This window comes from Schistocerca americana, chromosome 8 (genome assembly GCF_021461395.2).
Source record: "Schistocerca americana isolate TAMUIC-IGC-003095 chromosome 8, iqSchAmer2.1, whole genome shotgun sequence".
NCBI lineage: Eukaryota > Metazoa > Arthropoda > Insecta > Orthoptera > Acrididae > Schistocerca > Schistocerca americana.
Genome location: NC_060126.1, coordinates 461,733,577 through 461,758,212, shown reverse-complemented (window position 1 = coordinate 461,758,212; position 24,636 = coordinate 461,733,577). Strand labels below are relative to the sequence as shown.

Genomic DNA, 24,636 nt, shown 5'->3' with positions numbered 1-24,636 from the left:
ATGTGGTGCTACAGAAGAATGCTGAAGGTTATATGGGTAAGTTGTGTAACTAATGAGGAAATACTGAAATAATTGGGGAGAAAACAAATTTGTGGCACAGCCAGACTAGAAGAAGGGATTGGTTGACTGGACGTAATCAGAGGCATCAAGGGATCATCAGTTTAGCACTGGAAGGAAGCGTGGCGGTAAAAATCGTAGAGGGAGACCAAGAGAGGAATACAGTAAGCAGATTTAGAAGGATGTAGGTTGCAGTAGTTACTTGGAGATGAAGATGCTCACACAGGATAGAGTAGCATAGAGAGCTGTATCAAACCAGTCTTCAGACGGAAGACCACAACAACAACTCCTTTTTCTATTGAGATCCATTTTCATATGGAACTTCCCAACAGAGGAAGACTATGCCCTCTGGCAGCTCCGCTGTCACTGTCTGACGTGTCTGAATGTAAGCCATAGCTTCAGACTGCCAATGCCTCTCCTCTCTCTTCTTTTCTTGCAGTACTGCTTTCTAGTTGTACAAGAGGGTTCCTGAAAGAAACTATTTATTTAAATTTTTTGACAAAACAACATTTCCTTCAAGGCATGTTCCATTACACACAAGTTTTTTTTACAATCAGTGAATCCATTTTTAATACATTTTTATACTCGGCTTTAGTCATGGCTTACAGTTGCTCCCCGTTTTTGTTTATCCCAGGCACTTCTGCATTATCTGATCAATGTTGGATGCCACATAATTCTAGCACCATGACCCATCACTGGTAATGATGTTAGTGGAACAAAATTCTGGGTCAGTTTGAAGCTGTTCCTGCGAAGCACTGCATGTTTCCATTTCACATACCATTTCTGGTCAGCCAGAACCTGAGACCGAAGTTTACAAGCCAAAATTCTCATTCTCCATTCTTTTTAAAATCTACTTAATGGGCTCTGATGACATATAGTTAACTCTGCCCCACATATTGGATAGTAAGTGGGGAAAACCACTTGTACACTTCAGCTTTACTAATAGTGTTATCATTGTAAGCTGTTTTCGTCACAATACTGTGTGCAATGCTTTTCCCTAGTGGGGAGCAAAATTTCATTGCTATGCATTGTTCACTAACACCCATCATAAAAAGAGTACAGAGCAAAACAGCTACAGCAAACAAATTCACTGTGAGGAGACAAAATATTCTCAGGCAACACCAGATGCAATACTGTAGCTTGCAAGGAGTTGTACAACACATCGAAAATAAGAGTGTTTGTACTACACAAACTATGCCCAGGGCAGCACTGTTCTGGAATCTTTTGGATACTCCTTGTATTAGCAGGATATTTTACATGTAGTGTAGAAAGTAGCCATACTCAAGCTTCAGAAAAGGCTGCATGAATCCCGACAGACAAAAGTTAGTAGAAAGTTGTGTCCTGTAATAAGATATACATATATAACTCTAAAATACTTGTCTGCCACACATGTGACACCCTCTTGTATGGGGCCAAGACTTGGACATCATATGCTAAGCTCAACACTTTTCACATATGGTGCCTTTGAAATATTCTAAGCATAACACAGGGAGATCATGCAACAAATAAGTTACTCCCCCCTCCCACCCAGGGATACATGTGTGGTGAGCACAGGACTCTGAGCTTGTGCAACTCTCTTTCCTTTCTGGGCTGCGTACCTTCCCATTCCACATCTCTTCCTGTCCCCAATCCTTCACTCCAATTGGGATGAACTCTTGATCCTCTTACGGTCCTACTCCTCGGTCATCTTCTGTCTTCACAAAACATAGCTACATTTCCATGATTGCTTTCTCTTCCCTCATTTCCTGTCAGTCTGGTTTGATCTCCCCTCTGTTGCTGGCATTCTGGCGCATGGGGCACCTATGATGATTCTCCATGATACTATCCATTATCACCTAATCCACTTACACAGTTCCTTCCAAGCTGTCTCTGTACGTCTTTCCCTTTCTGCATTCACCTTCTCTCTTTGTATCATATACCTGGTGATCAAAAAGTCAATATAAATTTAAAAACTTAATAAACCATGGAATAATGTAGATAGAGAGGTAAAAATTGACACACATGCTTGGAATAACATGGGGTTTTATTAGAGCCAAAATAAAAAACAAAGTATTGCTAGACGCGTAAAAGATCTCGTGCGCGTTGTTTGGTGATGATCGTGTGCTCAGCCGCCACTTTCATCATGCTTGGCCTCCCAGGTCCCCAGACGTCAGTCCGTGCGATTATTGGCTTTGGGGTTACCTGAAGTTGCAAGTGTATCGTGATCGACTGACATCTAGGGATGCTGAAAGACAACATCCGACGCGAATGCCTCACCTTAACTCCGGACATACTTTACAGTGCTGTTCTGTTCACAACATTATTCCTCAACTACAGCTATTGTTGAGGAATGATGGTGGACATATTGAGCATTTCCTGTAAAGAACATCATCTTTGCTTTGTCTTACTTTGTTACGATTCAAATGACTCTGAGCACTATGGGACTTAACTTCTGACGTCATCAGTCCCCTAGAACTTAGAGCTACTCAAGCCTAACTAACCTAAGGACATCACACATGTCCATGCCAAAGGCAGGATTCGAACCTTCGACCGTAGTGGTCGCGCGGTTCCAGACTGTAGCACCTAGAACCGCTTGGCCACCCCGGCCAGCACTTTGTTATGCTAATTATTGCTATTCTGATCAGATGAAGCGCCATCTGTCGGACATTTTTTGAATGTTTGTATATTTTTTTGTTTTTTTTTTTTTTTTTGTTTTTGTTCTAATGAAACCCCATGTCATTCCAAGCCTGTGTACCTCTCTATCTACATTATTCCGTGATTTATTCAGTTTTCAAATTTATACTGACTTTTTGATCACCCAGTATTTTCTATCGTCCACACCAATGGCAAGAGCCGATCTCTTTCACCTCCTTGGTCAGGTCCCTCCCCGCCCCCCCCCCCCCCTCCCTTTCCCCAATTTGGTGGTTGGGGACTCCCAATGCCCACCACCTGCTTTGGGGATCTCCGGGTCCTTGTCAGAGAGGTTCCCTATTGATTGACCAAATGGATCTTGTTTGCCTCAACACTGGGGAACCTACATTTTTGTCTGGCTGCAAGTCAACCTTCTCTCATTTGGACCTTTCAGTCAGTACTGTTTGGCTAGCTTAGCGCTCTGAATGGTTCACTCTTGCTGATACACACTCAAGTGACCATTTTCCATGTGTCCTTCGATTACAACCACAACTGCCATCCGTGCATTCATGATGCTAGAAGTTTTCCCAAGCAGATTGGACACTTTTCTCCTCTCTAGCAACATTTGATGACCATCAATTTCCTAGCATTGACGATCAGGTCACTCATGTTACAGAAGTTATTCTTACAGCAGCGGAACGTTCAATACATCGCACTTCCCCATTGTCCCAATACCCCCCCCAGTTCCTTGGTGGAACGAGGCATGTCGTGATGCAAATACGCAAGCGGAGATGTGCTCTTTGCGTTTTCTGCCATCGTCCTACATTGGCCAACTGTATCCACTATAAGCAGTTATCTGCGTGATGCCGTCGCATCATACACGATAGCAAGAAGGCAAGCTGGGTTTACCAGCTCCTTTAATACCTTCACTCCCTCATCAGTTGTTTCGAGTCAAATCCGACAGATATCCGCCATGTCCAGTTTTTCCCCGACCTCAGGGCAGGATACCTTTGTGGATCCAGCTACAATATCTAACTCATTGGGTCGACACTTTGCTGAGATTTCGAGCTGTTCTTATTATCCACCAGCCTTTCTCCCGAAGAAACAGGTAGCGGAAGAGTGACCTCTTGCTTTTGCCTCTCAAAATCGCAAAAGGTATAATGGCGTTTTTTCTGTGCAGGAACTCAGACATGCACTCTCCTCCTCTCACTCTTCTGCCCCAAGACCAGATGGTATCCACGTCCAAATGTTGTTGCATCTCTCATATCCTAGTCTGTGCTACCTCCTTCGCCTTGATAATAGACTTCGGGTCAGCAGTAACTTTCCTAGAAGATGGCGGGAAGCTATTGTCATTCCTGTTCGAAACCTGGAAAGGACAAACATCTCCCCTCCAACTATTGCCCAATCTCTCTCACGAGTAGTGTTTGTAAGGTTTTGGAGTGTATGGTAAATTGCCATTTAGGCTGGTGGCTGGAGCCTTGAAACCTTTTAACAACTGCCCAGTGTGGTTTCAAAAAGCATCGATCCGCCGTTGACCATCTTGTTGCTCTCTCCACTTGAACAATTTTCTCAGGAAACGCCAAACGGTAGCTATATGTTTTGATCTGGAGAGGGCATACGATACCTGTTGGAGGACAGTGTTCTCATGGGGCTTTTGAGGTCAGCTACCACTTTTTGTCCGTGAATTTATTGCAGAGCGCACATTTAAGGTGCGTGTGAACACTACTCTGTCCCGTACTTTCTCCCAAGAGAACAGGGTGCCCCAGGACTCCATGCTAATTGTTGTACTCTTTGCCATCACCATAAATCCAATTATGGACTGTCTCCTTCCCGGTGTCTTGGGCTCCCTCTTTGTCAATGATTTTACAATCTACTACAGCTCTCAACAGACCATCCTTCTTGAACAATGTCTTCAAGGATGTCTCAATCGCCTCCACTCATGGAGCATCGAAATCGGCTTTCGATTTTCTCCCAGTTAGACCGTCTGTGTAAATTTTTGGCATCGTATAGAGTTTTATCCACCTTCCCTACATCTAGGCCCTGTTGACCTTCTGTTCACAGATGTCGCAAAATTCTTGGGACTTTGTTTGACAGAAAACTGTGCTGGTATCCCACATTTCATATCTTTCAGCTCACTGTCTGCGGTCCCTCAACACCCTCCATGTTCTGAATGGTACCTCCTGGGGAATGGACCGAGTGGTCCTCCTCTGCCTATATCACGTGTTAGTGCACTCGAAATTGGACTATGGAAGCATAGTTTATTCTTCTGCATGGCCGTCAATTCTTCGGTGTCTAGATTCTGTCCACTGCCATGGATTGCGTTTAGTGTCTGGAGCTTTTTACATTAGCCCCATAGAGCCTTTACGCTGAGACTACTGAACCTCCACTGTCCAATCAGCAAGCTGTCCTTATGCGTTGTTACGCTAGTCATCTGTCTTCCATGCCTGCTCAACTTACCCGTGCCCGTTTTTTCGACGGCTCCTTGGATTTAGGGTATGCATGCAACTCTCCCGCTCTACTACCACCAGGAGTTTCTTCAGTGAACTGTTACATTCACATTCCTTCCAGTTTCCTAAAACTTTCTTGACAAATGGGGGATACGACACCACTCTGGCTTCACCCCAGATCTGCCTTCTCCATTGCGTTTGTTAGCTTCCCAAGGATAGTACCCTCCCTGTAGTTTGTCGTCGGGCATTTGCTGCTCTATGCACACAAATGGAGGATGCCTCATTTATTTACGTGATGGCTCCAAAGCACCTTTGGTGTCAGGAGTGCCTATATTATTGACGACACCTCTGTTAGATTTTGGCTTCCCAACCAGTGTTCGGTTTTTACTGTGGAGCTTTACACTGTTCTCCAGGCTGTCCAATACATCCGTTGCCATGAGTGGCTACAGTATATTATGTGCTCGGATTCCCTCAGCTCTCTTCTCAACCTCCAATCTCTTTATCCCATCCACCCTCTGGTCCACCACCGGATTCAGGACTGCATCCACCTGCTCCACTTGGGGAGCATATCTGTGGCATTCCTCTAAATCTCAGGGAATATTGGTATATGTGGAAACAGGCAACTGCATAGTTAGCATGGTTCCCTTTGCTGATCTATAGAGAATTTTATGTTGCCGTGCTGCTCCTTTATGGCATACACATTGGTTTGCACTTCAGGATAATAAATTACAGGACATAAAACCTCTTCGCTCCAGGTCATAAAATCTCTTCCCTGTGCTTGGACCTCTTCCTCCCGGTCTCGTCGTCAGGAGGAGTTAATTTTAAATAGACTCCAGATTGGGCACTGTCTTTGTAGCTGTCGACATCTTTTAAATGGCGATACTCTCCCCTTTGCCCCCACTGCTCTCTGTCATGGACGGTGAGACACCTTTTAATTCAGTGCTCATATTTTAATCAGCTACGTGCCCATTTACAGCTGTCACCTGATTTATCTTCCCTTTTAGCATATGATGCGTGCTCAACCAATCGCCTCCTTGAGTTTATATGTGTTAGTAAGATGACATCAGTCATTTGAAGCTCTTTTCAGGGAAAACGACCCCTCTTCAATAGCATTTTTGTAATATTTCCTTCCGTTTTAGTTTCCCTCCTCCTTGAGTTTCACTCCCATTGCTACTAATTTATATTCCTGTTTTTACCCTTCACTAAGCCACAGAATGGGTGCTTATGACCATAGCTGTTGTGCACCCTAAAACAATAAAAAAAAAAGTTGCTCCTGAATACTGCAAAGCTGCTGAGTATCACTGCCACTCTCAAGGAATGTCACATTCGGTGGCTAGATCACTTGCATAGTATGGTCTACTCCCACATCTCCAACACCTGTTGCTTGGTGAGGTGGCTCTTGCGAAGTGACCGCCTGGGAGATCTGCATTGCACTTATTGCAGTACTTGTTCAAGCCGAGTATAAAAACTTTTAGTACTGACTGCAACAAATCAGAAGACCATGGTTTTAGAAAGCATCACTCATGCGAAACTCAGCTTGCTATTTTCTCAAATGATATCCTGTGAACAATGGCTGAAGGGCAACAGGTGGATTCCAGATTTGTTGATTTCTGTAAGCCTTTGACACGGTGCCCCACTGGTGTCCTGTTAATGGAAGGTACAAGTATACGGAATAGGTTCCCAGATATGTGAGTGGCTTAAAGACTTGTTAAGTAATAGAACCCAGTATGTCATCCTTGACAGCTAGTGTTCATCAGAATCAAGAGAATCATCTGGAGTGCTCCAGGGAAGTATGATACTACTACTGTTATTTTCTACATACATAAAAGAATTGGCAGACAAGGTAAGTAGCAGTTTGTGGCTGATGATGCTGTGTTGTGTGAAAGGAGTCGTCATCGATTGACTGTAGGAGAATACAAGATGACTTAGACAAAATTTCTAGTTGGTATGATGAATGCCAGATAGCTCTAAATATGGAAAGATCTAACTTGATGCAAATGAGCAGCAAAAACAAACCCAAATGTTCAAATACAGCATTAGTAGAATGCTGCTTGATATAGTCATATTGATTAAATATCTATGTGTAAGGTAAGGATTGTAGTAGGGAAGGCAAATGGTCAACTTATTGGGAGAATTTTAGGAAATGTAACCCTTTGTTGAGTACTGTTAGAGTGTTTGGGATCTTCCTTGGTCGAATTAAAAGAAGACATTTAGGCAATTCAGAAATAGGTTGCTAGATTTGTTACCCATAGGTCTGACGAACATGCAAGTATTACAGAGACCTCTCGGGAACCAAAATGGGAATCACTGGAGGGAAAGCGACATTCATTCCAAGGATCACTATTGAGAAAATTGAAAGAACCAGAATTTGAGGCTGACTGCAGAATGGTTCTCCTATTGCCAATGTACATTTAGTATAAGGACCACAAAGATAAGATTAGAGAGATCAGGGCTCGTATGGAGGCATATAGACAGTTGTTTATCCCTCACTGTATTTGCGAGAGGAACAGGAAAGGAAATGACTAGCAGTGGTACAGGGTACCCTCCGAGGAGGGTTGGGAGTATTTTGTAGATGTAGATGTAACAATGAAAAACTCCCACACCATAGGACCACCTCCTCCGTACTTCACTGTTGGCACAACATGTGATGGCAGGTAATGTTCTCCATACATTCGCCAAACCCAAAGAACTTCTGTTGAATTGACACCAGGTATTTCATATCACTAGATTCCAGCCACCCACTGTCCAATGGCATCACTCTTTACACCATCTCAAATGCCACTCAGCATTGGCTACAGAAATATGTGGCTTACGAGTATCTGTTTGACTATTATAACCCATTGTTTTTAACTTCCTGTGCACAGTTATTGTCCTAGCTGCACTACTGGTAGCACTTCGGAACTCATGGGTGACTCCTTCTGCTGATTTCATGCGATTTCTTACACCTTCCCTGTGCAACGTTTGACAGTTCCTGTCCATCAGTACATAAGGCCGGTACATCACAACAGTCAATGTGGGCAGCCTTAGAAGGGTTTGATGATGATGATGATGATGATGATGATGTCAACACAAACACCCAGTCCCCGGACAGAGAGAATTCCCAACCCGGTCGGGGGTGATATGTCCCTGATGGATTTGTTACTCAGGTGACATCCAATGACCAGTCTATGTTCAAAATCGTTGAGCTCTTCTACCTGATACATTCTGCTGTTACCCCCCCCCCCCCCCCCCCTCTGCGGGTCCGGGGGTTAGAATAGGCCTGAGGTGTTCCTGTCTGTTGTAAGAGGCAACTAACAGAAGTCTCACACATTTTGGCCTTTATGTGATGTCCCCTGTAGGGTTTGACCTCCATTTTCAAAATTTACCCGAAGAGCGAGCCAATTGGGGAAGGGTGCCTTATATGGTGCATCGTGTCCATTGTCCCTTGAGATCTTTAGCCCACTTTCTCGTCATTGCATTGCAGTCCAGCTCATTCTCCATCTCTGGAGTGAGGAATCCTTCATGAGTGCGTTTTCCACCATGCACTATGCAGTGTCGCTTTCTGCGCCAACGATAACCACGGACTTCTTTGCACGTGATATCTAGCGCGGTAACCTGTCCATTGTGGTGGGGTCACCATGTACCCTGTTGGTTGTAGCCCCCCTGACAACATGGGGACCACTCTGCTGATGCCTGCGCCATTAACTCCCCACATATGCCAGGGAGTAGATGCCTGTCATGCTGAGGCATCAGGACTCTCGGCAAAGGTCATCCTGCCAGGTGGCACCTGTGGGGAGGGCTCCGGGTAGGAGTGGATGGCATCAGGGCGGATGACGCGCGATGAAGCGTATTGCGTCATCACTTGCTGGTGATCAGACACCAGCAGTCTCCAAGTGTTCCAAGTCTCAGTACAATGCAAGAAAGTACAACCCTAAATCATTCCCCTCCTTGGCCACACCATGGGGGGAACACCAGGCTAAGGATGGCAGTGAACCTTATTCACCCCAGTACTCCATATGTATGAGAACTGATGGGGACTCCTTTGTTTCAATGAAGGCACTGTTTTTTGTGGAGCATTTAGAGGACAAGTTTGTGGAGGTGAAGGGCTTGTCCATAATGCACTCTGGGTCAGTCTTGATAAAAATATCATCCTCTGTCCAGTCACAGGCTTTATTCGCTTGTAACAAGTTGGGTGATGTTTCTGTTATCTTCACACCACATAAGAGTTTAAATGTGGTCCAGGGTATTATATTCCACAGGGACCTTCTTTTGCACTCTGACGATGAGCTGTATGCCAATTTTGAGCAGTGAGGTGTTCATTTCTGGCGGCACTTTAATTACAGTAATGTCTCTTGTATTATTTTAGTCATCCAATTAATTACAGTTTGAATTTGGTTTCTAACATTCAGTGGTAGTACAGAACTCGTGCTTTATCCGATTACATACATAAAATGCAGAAATAAGGCCTCAAATTCTGGAAATTGGAAAGTTGTATGATGTAAACAGTTGGAGGGTTAATTAGAAATGTAATTACAAAGAATATTACTTACAGAGGAAGACATAAAAATAGATAACAAATGAAAATACATCGCTTGGTAATAACTTTTAAGCTGTTTCTCAAGATAATGAGGTTTTCTGTGTTTACTCGTTACTCAATTGCAGTTATGGTAATTAGAAGTGTTAGTTATTTATGCCAACATTTCCATAGCCTCTTATTATCTGTTGCTGCATATTTATTACTTCAATTTCTTGATTATATATTTAATGTACCGTATGAACATAATTTTATTAATAACAACAATCTATTGACAATCACAACAACGTACGTCCTTCCAGAATATTCTATATGCTTTCACAATGAACATCAAGTGTTTTAGCAATATGGACAGAATGATATATATGAAGACACACATACAAGGCCTTAGAAAGCACTGTCTGATAACTATCCGGATGCATATAGAAAAAAAGATGGTATCAGACATTTCATATGATTCTTGGGGGAGGCTGTACTGTTATAACCTTACCCGAGAAGGTCAAGGTGGGTGGTCTACTGCTGTGATGTCAAATCGTATATCCCTCCCCTGATGCAGTGCTTTAAGTGCTGGAAGTTCGGCCATATGTCTTCCTGCTGTACTTCCAGCGTCACATGCCGAGATAGTGGACATCCATCACATCCCAATACTCCATGTGCCTCACCTCCCATCTGTGTCAACTGCAGAGAGCATCATTCACCTTGCTCGCCAGACTGCAGGATTTTACAGAAAGAGAGAAAAATCATGGAATACTAGACCCTGGACCGACTGACCTACACTAAGGCTAAGCGAAAATATGAGCGCCTACATCCTGTGGCTATGACCTCCTCATATGCCGTCACTATGAGAACAGTTGTAGCCCCATTAGTTCTGTGAATTCCAGTTGGCTCTCAGGCTACACCTGCCCCCTTGATGGGGGGGGGGGGCGGCAATTCCACTCCCCCCCCCACTCCCTATCTTGTTGTTCCCGCACCACCTACCTCAGGAGCACTGCCCCCCTCTCCCAGCCGGAGAGGCATCAGTCTTCTTCAGCTCCTCCCCAGGAAGGGATCCGTTGGGTCACTCCCTTCCCAGTTTTCAGCTAGTGGGAGAGATTGCAGCCGCCAGTGGATGCAGTGCCCAAAAGCAGCTGATTGTAGGGCTTCATAATCCTCCTCGGTCCTGGTGACTGAATCAGCCCCAGTCAGAGAAACCCAAGGGGCACTGAGAAAAGTCAAAAAGAAGACCCCTAAGACCAAGGAAATTTGCAGTGGCACCCACACCACTGCCACCTACAAGCCCTGTGTCTGCGGACGAGGTGGAGATTTTGGCGGCTGCTGAGGACCTAGATCTCGCCGGACCCTCAGACGCAATGGATACAGACTGCTCAGGCAATAAGTCAGTGGCAGAAGGTGACCCTGAGGTGTAAACTGCCTCATTGAATGTTCAATGCCTTCCCAGTCTCACGATGTCATCCTTCAGTGGAATTACAGCGGTTTTTTCCACTACCTGGCTGAGCTATGGCAACTTGTAAGCTTTACACCAGCTTTCTGCATTGCCCTCCAGGAAATCTGGTTCCCAGCAATGTGGTCCCCTGCTCTCCACAGCTATATGGGATATTACAGGAACCGTAGCGACTATAATCAAGTGCCAGGTTAAGCTTGCGTTTCTGTCCTAAACTCAGTCTGTAGTGAACTTGTGCCCCTTCAAACCCCTCTTGAAGCTGTGGCTGTCAGAATAAGGACAATCAGGAAATAACTGTCTGCACTGTATATCTTCCTCCAGATGGTGCAGTACCCCTGAATGTATTAAGTGCACTGATTGATCAACTCCCTAAACCTTTCCTACTTTTGGGAGATTTTAACGCCCATAACCCCTTGTGGAGTGACACCATGCTTATTAGCCGAGGCAGAGATGTCGAAACCTTACTGACTCAGTTTGACCTCTGCCTCTTAAATACTGGGGCCACCACACATGTCAGCATGCCTTGTGGTATTTACTTAGCCAACCCAGGACTTCTCCGATCTATGCACTGGAGAGCACATGACGACCTGTGTTGTAGTGACCACTTCCCCATCTCCTTGTCACTGTCCCGGCGTCAGGCACACAGATACATGCCCAGATGGGCTTTAAACAAGTGATTGGGAAACTTTCACTTCTGCTGTCACCGTTGAATCTCCCCCACATAGGTACATCGATGTGATGGTTGAGCAGGAGACTACAACAATCATTAATGCGGCAGAAAACAGGATCCCTTGCTCTTTAGGGTGCCCCTGGCAAAAGGCGGTCCCTTGGTGGTTAACGTAAGTTGCTAAGTCGCTGAGGCAATAAAGGAGTGCCAGTGAGCTCTGCAGCAGCATAAGTGGCACCCTTCCCTGGAGCATCTCATAGCCTTTAAATGGTCCCGTGCCCGTGTTTGCCAGCTTATCAAAAAGACAGAAACAGGACTGTTGGGAGAGATACATTTCGACCATTGGACGCCATACGTTACCTTCCCAAGTCTGGATGAAGCTCGGACATCATTTTGGGTACCAGACCCCAACCGGTGTCCCTGGCATTAACATCAGTGGTGTGTTGTCTACCAATGCAAACGTGATTGCAGAGCACTTTTGTGAGCACTATGCTCGAGTGTCTGCGTTGGAGAACTACCCCCCATCCTTTTGCACCCTCAAATGGCGGTTGGAAAGGAAAGTCCTCTCGATCACTACATGCCACAGTCAAACCTAAAATGCCCCATTTACAGAGTGGGAGGTCCTCGGTGCCCTTGCACATTGCTCCAACACAGCTCCTGGGCCTGATCAGATCCACAGTCAGATGATTAAACATCTGTCATCTGACTACAAGCGACATCTCCTCGTCATCTTCAACTGGATGGCGTCTTTCCATCGCAGTGGTGGGTGAACACTATCACTCTAGTGCTTAAACGTGGTGAAAACCCACAATGTGGATAGCTATCGGCCCATCAGACTCACCAACATTCTTTGTAAGCTGCTGGAATGTGTGGTGTGTAGGCAGTTGGGTTGGATTGGGTCCTAGTCATGTGGCTTACTGGCTCCATGTGAGAGCGGCTTCTGCCAGGATCGCTCTACCACTGATAATCTTGTGTCCCTCGAGTCTGCCATCTGAACAGCCTTTTCCAGATGCCAACACCTGGTTGCCGTCTTTTTTGATGTACGAAAAGCGTATGACAGGACCCGGCGACTTCATATCCTTGCCACATTATGCAAGTGGGGTCTCAGAGGCCCACTCCCGATTTTTATCCAAAATTTCCTGTCGCTTTGTACTTTCCATGTCCAAGTTGGTGCCTCTCATATTTCGCCCCGTATCCAGGAGAATGAGGTCCCGCAGGGCTTCATATTGAGTGTATCTCTATTTTTAGTGGCCATTAATGGTCAAGCAGCAGCTGCAGGGCTGTCCGCCTCACCATCTCTGTATGCAGAAGACTTCTGCATTTCGTACTGCTCCACCAATACTGGTGTTGCTGAACGGCACTTACAGGGAGCCGTCCACAAGGCACAGTCATGGGCTCTAGCCCACAGTTTCCAGTTTTCAGCTGCAAGTTCTTGTGTTATGCACTTCTGTCGGCGTCATACCGTACATCTGGAACCAGAACTTTATCTTAATGACGATCCACTCACTGTAGTGAGGACATGTCGATTCTTAGGACTGGTTTTCGTCGCCCGATTGACTTTTCTTCCTCACCTTTGTCAGCTTAAGCGGAAGTGCTGGCAGCACCTCAGTGTCCTCCGCTGCCTGAGCGACACCAACTGGGGTGCAGATTACTCTATGCTGCTGCAGCTCTACAGAGCCGTTGTTCAATCCCACCTTGAGTATGGGAGTCTGTATTGCGGTTCGTCGGCATCCTCAGCATTGCGTTTACTCAACCCAGTGCACCATTGTGGCGTTCGCCTAGTGACAGGAGGTTTTAGGATGAGTCCAGTGACCAGCTTCCTTTTGGAGGCCGGAGTCCCTCCATTGCAAGTTAGGCATGCATAATTGCTCTCCAGTTATGTTGCACACATTTGTAGTCCTCCTGCACATCCGAATTACCGTCTCCTTTTCCCACCCACGGCGGTTCATCTCCCGCATCGGCGGCCCAGATCAGGGCTTAAAATTGCAGTTCATGTACAATCCCTTCTCTCCGAACTGGAGTCCTTGCCTTTGCCGCCTATACTTGTGGTTCATTCACGTACATCTCCGCGGTGTACACCTTGGCTGCGGCTTTGCCTGGACCTTTCACGTGGCCCTAAGGACTCAGTTAACGCTGTGACAGCAGTTGTGAGATATATACCAAATAAATTAATAAGTGATGGTACTGATCCCCCCCAAGGTACACAAAATGGGCCACATTGCTGTTGCAGAAGCAGCAAAAAAAGAATGCCAAATTTAAAAGAACGCAAAATTCCCAAGACTGGCAAAGTTTTGCATAAGTTCAAAATATAGCGTGTACTTCACTGCTAGATGTTCTCAATAATTTCCACAATGAAACTCTGTCTCGAAATCTGGCAGGAAACCCAGAGAGATTCGGGCACACCAATGGCAAGACGCAATCAATACCTTCACTGCGTGATAACAGTGGTGAAGTCATTGATGATAGTGCCACTAAAGCAGAGTTATTAAACATGATTTTCTGAAACTGCTTCACCAAAGAAGACAAAGTAAATATTACTGAATTCCAATCAGGAACAACTGCCAAGATGAGAAACATAGAAATAGATATCCTCACTTTTGCAAAGCAGCTTAAATCACTTAATAAAAGCAAGGCTTCTGATCCAGATTGTATACCAGTCAGGTTCCTCTCAGAGTATGCTGATACAGTAGCTCCATATTTATCTATTATATACAACCACTCGCTCACAGAAAGACCATACCTAACGAGTCTCACCAAGACACAAAAAGGGAAGTAGTAGTAATCCGTTGTATTACAGGCCCATATCACTAATGTCGATTTGCAGTAGGGTTTTGGAACATAAACTGTATTTGAACATTGTGAAGTACCTCGAAGAAAACGATTTATTAACACATAGCCAGCGTGGATTCAGAAAATATCATTCTTGCGAAACACAACTAGCTCTTTATACTTGTGAAGTAATGAGTGAGTGCTACCGCCAGGGGATGTCAAATTGATTCCATATTTTTAGATTTCCAGAAGGCTTTCGACAGTGTTTCTCACAAACGTCTTCTAACCCAACTGCATGCCTATGGAATATCGCCTCAGTTGTGCAACTGGATCAGTGATTTTCTGTCAGGAAGGTCACAGTTCATGGTAACAGATGGAAAGTCATTGAGTAAAACGGAAATAATATCTGGTGTACCCCAAGGAAGTGTTATAGGCCCTCTATTGTTCCTGAACTATATTAATGACATAGGAGACAAATCTCAGTAGCCATCTTAGATTGTTTGCAGATGATGCTGTCATTTACCATCTTGTAAAGTCATCGGATGACCAAAACAAATTGCAAAATTATTTAGATAAGATGTCTGTATGGTGCAAAAAGTGGCAATTGACCATGAATAAAGAAAAGTGTGAAGTTATTCACATGAGTACTAAAAGAAATCCGCTACATTTCGATTACGCGATAAGTTACACAAATCTGAAGGCTGTAAATTCAACTAAATACTTAGGAATTACAATTACAAATACCCTAAATTGGAACGATCACATAGATAATGTTGTGGGTAGAGCCAACCAAAGACTGTGATTCACTGGCAGAACACTTGGAAAGTGCAACAGGTCTACTAAAGAGACTGCTTGCACCACGCTTGTCCGCCCTATTCTGGAGTATTGCTGTGTGGTGTGGGATCCGCTCCAGATGGGACAGACGGATGATGTTGAAAAAGTACAAAGAAGGGCAGCTCGTTTTGTATTATTGCAAAGTAAGGGAGATAGTGCCACAGACATGATACATGAATTGGAGTGGCAATCATTAAAACAAAGGTGTTTCTCGTTGCGACGGGATCTTCTCATGAAATTTCAATCACCAGTTTTCTCCTCTGCTTGCAAAAATGTTCTGTTGGCACCCACCTACATAGGGAGAAATGATCATCACGATAAAATAAGGGAAATCATGGCTCACACAGAAAACTTTGTGCTCGTTTTTCCCGCGCGCCATTCGAGAGTGGAACAGTAGAGGGACAGTTTGAAGGTGGTTCATTGAACCCTCTGCCAGGCACTTTATTGTGAATGGCAGAGTAATCATATAGATGTAGACTCTCCGCTGTCACTTCCGCTCGATGCTCAACATGTACCGGGTCCATGGTGGCTCGATGACTGATGGTCATGTTGGCTTTGCATATGTTCATGGAGGGCAGATAGAACAGCACGCCTTGCCAGATGGCTGCAGTGTTTTCACTGCAGAGCTGGCAGCCATATCTCCTACTCTTGAGCACATCCACTCATGCCCAGTTGAGTCATTTCTCCTGTGTACTGACTCCTTGAGCAGCCTACAAGATATCACCCAGTGCTACCCTCATCATCCTTCAGTAGCGACCATCCAGGAGTCCATCTGTGCCATGGAAAAGTCCAGTCATTCAGTGGTGTTTGTCTGGACCTCAGGTCACATCTGAATCCCAGGCAACAAACTTGCTGACAGGCTGGTCAGACAGGCTACGCAGAAACCGCTTATGGAGATTGGCTTCTCTGAAACTGACCTGTGTTCGGTATTATGCCGCAAGGTTTTGCAGCTTTGGGAGACGGAATGGCATAACCTCAGTATGCACAACAAGGTGCGTGCCATTAAGGAAACTACGAATGTGTGGAAGTCCTCCATGCACGCCTCTCACAGTGACTCTGTGGTTCTCTGTCGGCTCTGCATTGGCCATACGTGGCTGATGCATGGTTACCTCCTCTGTCACAAGGACCCATCTCGGTGTCGCTGTGGCTCACAAATGACGGTTGTCCATCTCTTACTGGATTGCCCACTTTTAGCCGCTCTGCAGCAGACTTTTAACTTTCCCAGCATCCTACCTTCAGTGTTGGATGATAATGCCTCAACAGCAGCTTTAGTTTTATGTTTTATTCGTGAGGGTGAGTTTTATCATTTGCTCAAAGTTTTAGCACCTGTCCTTTGTCCCTGTGTGTCCTCCACCCTAGTGCTTTCAGCGTGGGGGTTTTATTTTGTTACAGAGTGGCTGGCTTTTCCTTTTTATCCTCATGGTCAGCCAGCAATGGTAACATGCTTTCTTGTTTTAACCTCCTCTAACTGCTCCTTGTCTCTTTGTGGTTTTGTTGTCCCCTTTTTTCCATTTAAGTGTTTGTTGCCCTTCAGTCATTGTTATGGTTTTTCCTTTCATTCTGTTTTGTGTTGTCTCAAATGTCTTATTCTCATCCTTGTGGCATTGTTTCCTTCGGAACAAGGGACTGATGACCTCGTAGTTTGGTCCCGTCCCCCCTCTTTTAAACAAACAAACCAACCAACCAACCATTCTGCTGTTACTGCTTCTCCAATGACAACTCGATACTCCCCGACTCCTTTTATACTAGTGGGGGTCTGCCACTTGTGGCTTCTAGCGGTCAATTTCGAGTTACATATAGGTGTCCATGTACTTTTGATCAGGTAGTGTGTGTGTGCGTATAGTTGCTCCAGTTGCTTCTTCCCAAATGAAAATGGCACACTGTGCTTGGATTTTGGATCTAAACAAATGGAAACGCCTTTTTATACCTTGAGCTTAGAATTTAAAAAATTAAAGCTTTTTGCCTATTCATGAATATTCAATTCAAACAGAATGTTCATCGGACTTGAAGTAGATGTTACCAAAATGCACTAAGCTTATTTTTTGATAAATAAGTAAACTCTGTCTTTAGTATAAATTTATAAGCTGAGAATTATGCCCAAAAATGGAAACCTTTTTAGTTGTCCTTGAGACTAAGGACAATCTACATCTACATACGTACACTGCAAGCCACTGTACAGTGCGTGGCAGAGGGTACCCTGTGCCACAACTAGTTCTTTCCTTTCATGATCCACTTGCAAATAGAGTGAGGGAAAATTTTGTCTGTATGCCTCTATATGAACCCTGATTTCTCATATCTTTTTTACATGGTCCCTATGCGAAATGTATGTTGGGGGCAGTAGGATTGTTCTGCAGTCAGCCTCAAATGCTGGATCTCTAAATTTTCTTAACAGGGTTCTTCAAAATGAATGTTTTCTTCCCTACACAGATTCTCAGTTTATTTCCCGAAGCATATCCGTAACACTTGCAAGCTGATGGAACCTCCTGGTAACAAATCTAGCAGCTCGCCTCTGAATTGCTTCGATGTCTTCTTTCAGTCTGATGTAGAGCGGATCCGAAACACCGGAGCAGTACTCAAGAATAGATTGCACTAGTGTCCTATATGCGGTCTCCTTTACATTTGAACCACTGTTTCGTAAAATTCTCCTAATAAACTGAAGTCAGCCATTTGCCTTCCCTACCACAGTGCTCACATGCTTGTTCCACTTCATATCACTTCACTACATTATGGCCAGATATTTAAATGACTTGACTGTGCCAAGCAGGACACTACTAATGCTGTATCCAAACAATAAGGGTTTGTTTTTCTTATCCTCCACATTAACTTATATTTTTCTACATTAAGAACAGGCTGCCATTCATCAAACCAACTAGATGTTTTGTCTAGGTCATCTTGCATCAACCTACAGTGACTGATCTTCAGCACCATCCTGTACATCACAGTACCATCAGCGAAAACTGCAGATTGCTGCCCACCCTGTCTGCCAGATCATTAATGTATACAGAAGATAGCAGAGGCTGTATCACACTTCCATGGCACTCCTGATATTAGCCCTGCCTCTGATGAATAATCACTATCGAGGACAACATACTATGTTCTACTACTTAAGAAGTCTTCAAGCCAGTCGCATATCTGGGAACCTATTCCATTTGCACATACCTTCATTAACAGTTTGCAGTGGGGTACTGTGTTGAATACTTCTTGGAAATTTAGAAATATGGAATCAGCCTGTCGTCCTTCATCCATAGTTTGCAGTATATCACGTGAGAAAAGCTTTTCAGTCTCTAGGGGATTTATTATATCTGAGATCAGAATACACTGTAGAATTGTGCAGCAAACTGATATTAAGCATATTGGTCTGTAATTTTGGGGCTCGTTCTTTTACCCTTCTTAGATACAGGAATCACTTCCACTTTTTTCCACTCACTTGGCACTTTGTGCTTGTCGAGAGATTCACGATAAATGCAGGCTAGGTAAGGGGCCAATGACATGAAGTACTCTTCGTAAAACTGACTTGGGGTTCCATCTGGACCTGGAGACTTATTTGTTTTCAACTCCTTTGGTTGTTTCTCTACGCCAGGGGTGTTTATTACTGTGCCATCCATATGGGACTTTGTGGAATGGTCAAATGATGGTACATTTGTACGAGTCTCCTGCATGAACGATTTCTTAAATGTGGAATTTAAAACTTTTGCTTTCCTTTTGCTATCTTCTACTGTTAAACCAGACTGGTCAACAAACTACTGAATGGAAGCCTTAGACCCACTTAGCAATTTTACATAGGACCAGAATTGTTTCAGTTTCTCCACCAGATCTTTAGCCAAGGTAGAACAGCAGTAGATGTTCTATGCTTCGAGCACAGATCTTTTCACAGATGTACAAATCTCTACTAAACTTTGCCTGTCGTCATTTGCGCATCCTCTTTTGAACCAAGAGTGCAACAGCCTTTTCTTCCTCACCATTTTCCAGATTTTGTTATTAAACCACAGTGGATCTTTCCCATCCTTAATCCACTGACTAAGCACATACTTGTCCAGAGCAAGATTTACAATTATTTAAACTTTGCCCATAATTCCTCTATGGCCATCATTCTGAAAATAAATGATTGCAGTTCATTGTCTAAGTGAGATGCTAACAACTGCTTATCTGCTCTTTCTAGCACGAACACTCTCCTAGCTCTCTTGACTGATTTATTAACTTTCTTTGAATGACTCTAGAATTGTCACAGTGGACTAGAGTAGTCCGAAGAACATCCCACAGTTAACTTGGTTTCACCTAGATATGTTATGCATGACCTGATAACTTCACTATCACACTCAATTTCAAACTCGCTAGACAATATTTTTGTCAGCTACAATGAACACGCCCCTTCCTACAGTATCTAATCTGTCTTTCCGATGAACACTCAAAGACATGCTAAATATCTCAGACCTTTTTACTTCGGGGTTTAGCCAGCTCTCAGTCTCAAGAATAATTTGAGGATGAGAACTTTGCTGGAGGACAATACAATCTGGAACTTAGTTATGAATACTTTGACAGTTTACTATTACAATTTTTGCAGTCAAACTTTCTTTACTCTGAACACTATATGATTTCCCTATATGCATATTGACTGGCAAGTATTTGTGAGAATACCTCAAATTACCACCCAGCCTAAAAAAGAAAACATATGCACTCCACAAGTACTGTGCTACTCGAGTAGCTTCTTCCTTTGTGTAGTACACACCTGACTTACCAAGGGGAGTCTTACAAATTCCCACCCAATGACAGAGGTCCATAAATCTGCAGCCAAGACTGTCACAAAGACAATGAAGCCCTCGGTTGAGACCCTCCACTCAGCTCAAAACCAAAGGATGCTGCAAATTGCGAGCTCTGCTTGCACCCAGCATGTAAGGCCAGCCGTCTTCACCACCTCTGCCAGCCACTTGTAAGAACTGAGGATGCCCTCAGCACCCATGCGACAGGCATCATTGGTGCCAATGTAAGCCACAGCTTTCAGACGACTGCGCCTGTATGCTGTATGTTTGACAGCTCCAGGGAAGGTCGCCTCCACGTCTTGGATGAGGGCCTCCAGTAGACATATCAAGTGCACAGCCTAACAATGGAGCACCCAATAATCAGCAAACTACTGACCACTTGTTCCTGCTCAGATGCTGCTGAAGGAAGAGTCACCAGTTCACTCACAGTGTGAATAGGCGGGGCCATACGACACAAACATGTTACCGTCCGCCATTTGCCATTCAGGTCCACCACGTTGGGTGCGATAGAAGGTGCCTCAGCAGTAGAATCCTTGGGCGAAACAAGTGACACATGAGGTGTCCCATGCGACACTCCAGAATCTCTGCCACCGCTACACCCCAAGACGGTCCTGAAGGCGACTGATCACAGCCAAAACCACATTCGACTGTTCCCCGCAGATTGGGGCCAGCCCCTCATGTGTCCACACACAGCAGGCACACAACGTACCCATCCTAGCAAGACTAACTGAAGAGTAAACAGTAAGGTGGCAGAAACCTAGGTAAGCAACTTGTTATCCTCCTGGTGTGTAACAAAGGGACGCAGATACCTCAGTGAACTATGTAACTGGCTGTTCAGAAGAAATGACAACTGAAGTACAGACTGCCTGAATTCACATTTACAGCTAACAGAAAAGTGAGACTAAACTTCTTAAATACCAAAACACACAAGCAATTAAACAAATATGTACACTTAAGAAAACACAGGAAAAGCCAAGTACGTAACTTGATACCCTGGATATGTGTCACAGGCGATAGCCGGCACTGAACTGAGCTGTTAACTACACTGATTACAGTGGCCACTAATCTCAGAAGAAATAGTTGAGTAAAATTAAAAACATCACCCACACATGAAAACTGTACAGAATTATCATCATTTGATAACCAAACGTTCTCACAAAACGGTGACAGATATAAACATCCCTTGTATTGAAAAGCAACAGTTTTACAGTGAGTGCTTTGCATTGCTCCTGTCTTAGTTCATGATTATCTTGAGAGCCCTCACACAGAGTGAACACCCCAAGCAGGTGGGAAAATGCACAGAGTATCCTGTATAGGACTCAACAACAGGTGCCCCACATTATAGGCCAATATATTTAATGCCATTTGTTACAGGACCCTCAAGTTCTGGAAAAGTGTAGTACACTCTTAAAGGAGATAGTGTACTGAATGCTTGTTCTGCCCTGTCTGAAGTGTTTGATGTCCCTACAACATCAGACAAAAGGAAGACATGGAAGCAATTCAGAGGCATCATACCAGCTGTGTTACTGGTTGGTTCAATCGTGTGTGAGTATTATAGAAATACTCCCTAGGTTTGATGGTAGTTTTTGGAGAGAAGGTGGATCTTTTTGTGAAACACTATTGAGAAAGGTTAGAGAAATAGCATTTGCAACAGACTGCAGAATAATTCTACCACCTCAGGCTTTCTTTTGAGTAAGTTTCATAAGAATAAAATAATGGGTATTAAGTCTTGTACAGAAGTAAACAGGCAAGAGGAAAAGGAAGGACTAGTAATTTTCAGAGCTAAATAGCTCCTAGGGAAGAGAGTGAGTCCATGTTTGAGTCTTAGTCTGACATAAAATTAATCTGCCTTAAAGTTTTGTAGCTACGAACACATAATTTCATAGTGAAAGAATCAATCATGATCCATCTGTATGTTCCAGTATGGTTGGTGTGGCATAAAAAAATACCTCATTTGTCTTTGTGTTTTTTTTTTTTTTTTTTTGTAAACAAAATTCTCTTTCATCAAACTGCTGTGATGTTGAGATACGTTTTTATAAGGAATTTGTTTTCTCTCTGTTTTAGCGGGCTTTGCATTTTTGCCATTTCTGTGGTGCATAAATGCTATATGGTTTTTTCCGGAAGCATTCAAACGACCAGAGTATGAAGAGCAAAAGCCTATCAAGAAATGTATGTATTTCTTACATCCAAATCTTATTTATGGAATATTCGAAGGATAAGATTATGTGTTTTACTATTGTATGTTGTTTCAGATGTGATTTTATCTGCGATTGGAGCTATTATTTGGACTATAATTCTGGTGTCGTGGATTGTCATGTTTCAAACACACAGAGCAGAATGGGGAGCTACAGCTGATTACATGTCTTTCATTATACCAACTGGGGTCCCATAACTGCAGAATGCTGGCACTTTGTGGTTTGTGCTAATCATTTGTTCTCAGAAGGAGACTATAAACTGTGAGCCCGTGATTTTTCATTATCTTAATACTGAACCTATTGGGAGACAAACTTTGTTTTAAAAGAAGCATTGTAAATATAATGTAGTATTGGAATAAACTTGAGAAACACTGTCAAAATCTTTAGTGCATTCTTTGATTTTTTTTTTTTTTTATAAATATGTAACAAAAGATGTAGGGTTTGTCATATTGAAAACAATAAATTTTCAAAGTTTGAAATTGTACAAATTCTTGTAATTTATTGGAACTACTTAAACTATCAGTGATTAATTTTGAAGACTAGTTTTAAGTTTTTTTTATTTTTTTATGTTATATGGGGCAACATTCAATATATGGCTGTAATGATTGAAGTGATACTCTTGCTACATCACATTCTTTTCCCAACAGCCTAGGCACCTGCAACAAACATATCTGCCCCAATACTGAATGCCTCCATGCCTCTTTTGATAACTTCTCCCAAGCTCTTCTCTCTCACATATTCCTCACAGATCTTGTTCACAGACCAGTGTCCCAAGCAGTCTCCTCTCAGCTACTGACAAATAAGCTCTCATTTCCTGAAACTTTCTAAGCACTCCTATGCCCTCCTGTCACCCAGTACCACCTAGGCCTCAAAGACTTTGAATTCCCCAATCCATTACTTCACCAAGACTAATTTTTTTTCTTTTTAGCTGAGCCCTAATCTCTTGCCAGTATTCATACCACATCACACACTGTCATCCTCCTAATCTTCGTAACATCATCATCAACACTTGTGATGTCCCAGACAATTATCCCTAGGTTCCTAACTTTGTTGCAGTCTGTGCTGTCCCCATGAGTGCTATTACTTCAATGTTGAGGAGGGAAGTTATGTGTCAGTGATAGAATGGGTGGCTGGAGGTACACAATAACAAATTAAGACTGCTTAAGACCACAATCTTATCATGGAAAATGTCATTCCAGTCCCACAGATCAAAAGAAGTGGCTTTAATATTACTGAGAGGTTATGCTAGGTGCGTCTGTGCCTCTTGGAACATGCCATGTGGCAAGCACATCAGGCGACTCTGTCTTCGTTGACTGGGTATGGGATTGGTGAATCTGTGCTTCCTGAGTTGAGGTTTGGTGAGTCCCATAAGCCTTCTGTAGTTTTAATTTCTGGGCAGGCTTCAGGATCACGAGGCTGCTACAAACCTGTATAAAAGAAAACCTCAGTATCATGATGAACTACATGCTGCTTGGGGTAAATGGCTTTTGAGGTGAAATAACTTCTAAGGAACCTGCCTCACCTTGATGATAAAAATCTTAGTCAGGCAACTGGGTCTCTGGGTGGACTCATGTTTCCATAGCTGCTTATGGGACATAAATGCAGCCTTCATCATTTTCAAAAACTCACAGTGGTAAAGGTCGTCCATCGGGTGGTATTAACACCCAAATCCCAATGAGATCTCACGTGACTAGTCCACCTGAGACATCTGTCAATATTGGAAGCAGCAATAATAGTAAGACAGATCACCATGATTAATTCATCACAAAAAAATGCTTTCAACGGAATGGGTGTACACCTGGGAGTAAAGACACGCACTCGGCAAAAAGGACTGTAGGTAGCCCTCCGCATGCTCTGGCTAAAAAAAGAACGCCTCCTAGGCTATTAGTAACAGTACACGCAATGTGTCTCGCAGTGTTTTTTTTTTATTATCATCAAAAGACAGAAGGAAAGCTTTGAAAAGATTTCACATTTCTTGTATAAATAGAAGGTTACAACGTATAGCAGGCATACTGAAATTTACAAAGAGCTTGTGGACAGACACACTATTGGTAGAAACTTCCACATGACATAAAGAGGAACAACTGCCGGAAGTGAACGCTCTTACAGAATATTGAACTGAGACTGAATTACACAACAACCTTAATTCAAGCAAAGGATGTTTTCTGGGACTTAATGCATATAGATGTAGAGAAACTTGGGAAGAATGGGAGGATGACAGAAACCAATTAGAGTGATTAAATGGCAAGCTAGAACAAAAGTCACCTACATTTATTCTAACCTACACTTCTCCATTGTTGCCAGAGCATATTACAGTATGATTTATTTGCCCTCAGGTCAATCCGC

At 43.6% G+C, this 24,636-nt stretch overlaps 1 protein-coding gene across 1 annotated transcript in view; it reads left to right on the top strand.

The window, feature by feature from the left end:
* Positions 1–22,671, top strand: part of LOC124544857 (gamma-secretase subunit pen-2) — a 28,205-nt gene extending 5,534 nt beyond the window's left edge. Inside the window, exons 2-3 of the mRNA XM_047123569.1 lie at positions 22,160–22,264; positions 22,348–22,671. Of these exons, the coding sequence (XP_046979525.1) occupies positions 22,160–22,264; positions 22,348–22,487 (245 nt within the window). The 3' untranslated portion in view covers positions 22,488–22,671. The remainder of the gene's footprint in view (positions 1–22,159; positions 22,265–22,347) is intronic.
* Positions 22,672–24,636: the final 1,965 nt, after the last annotated feature.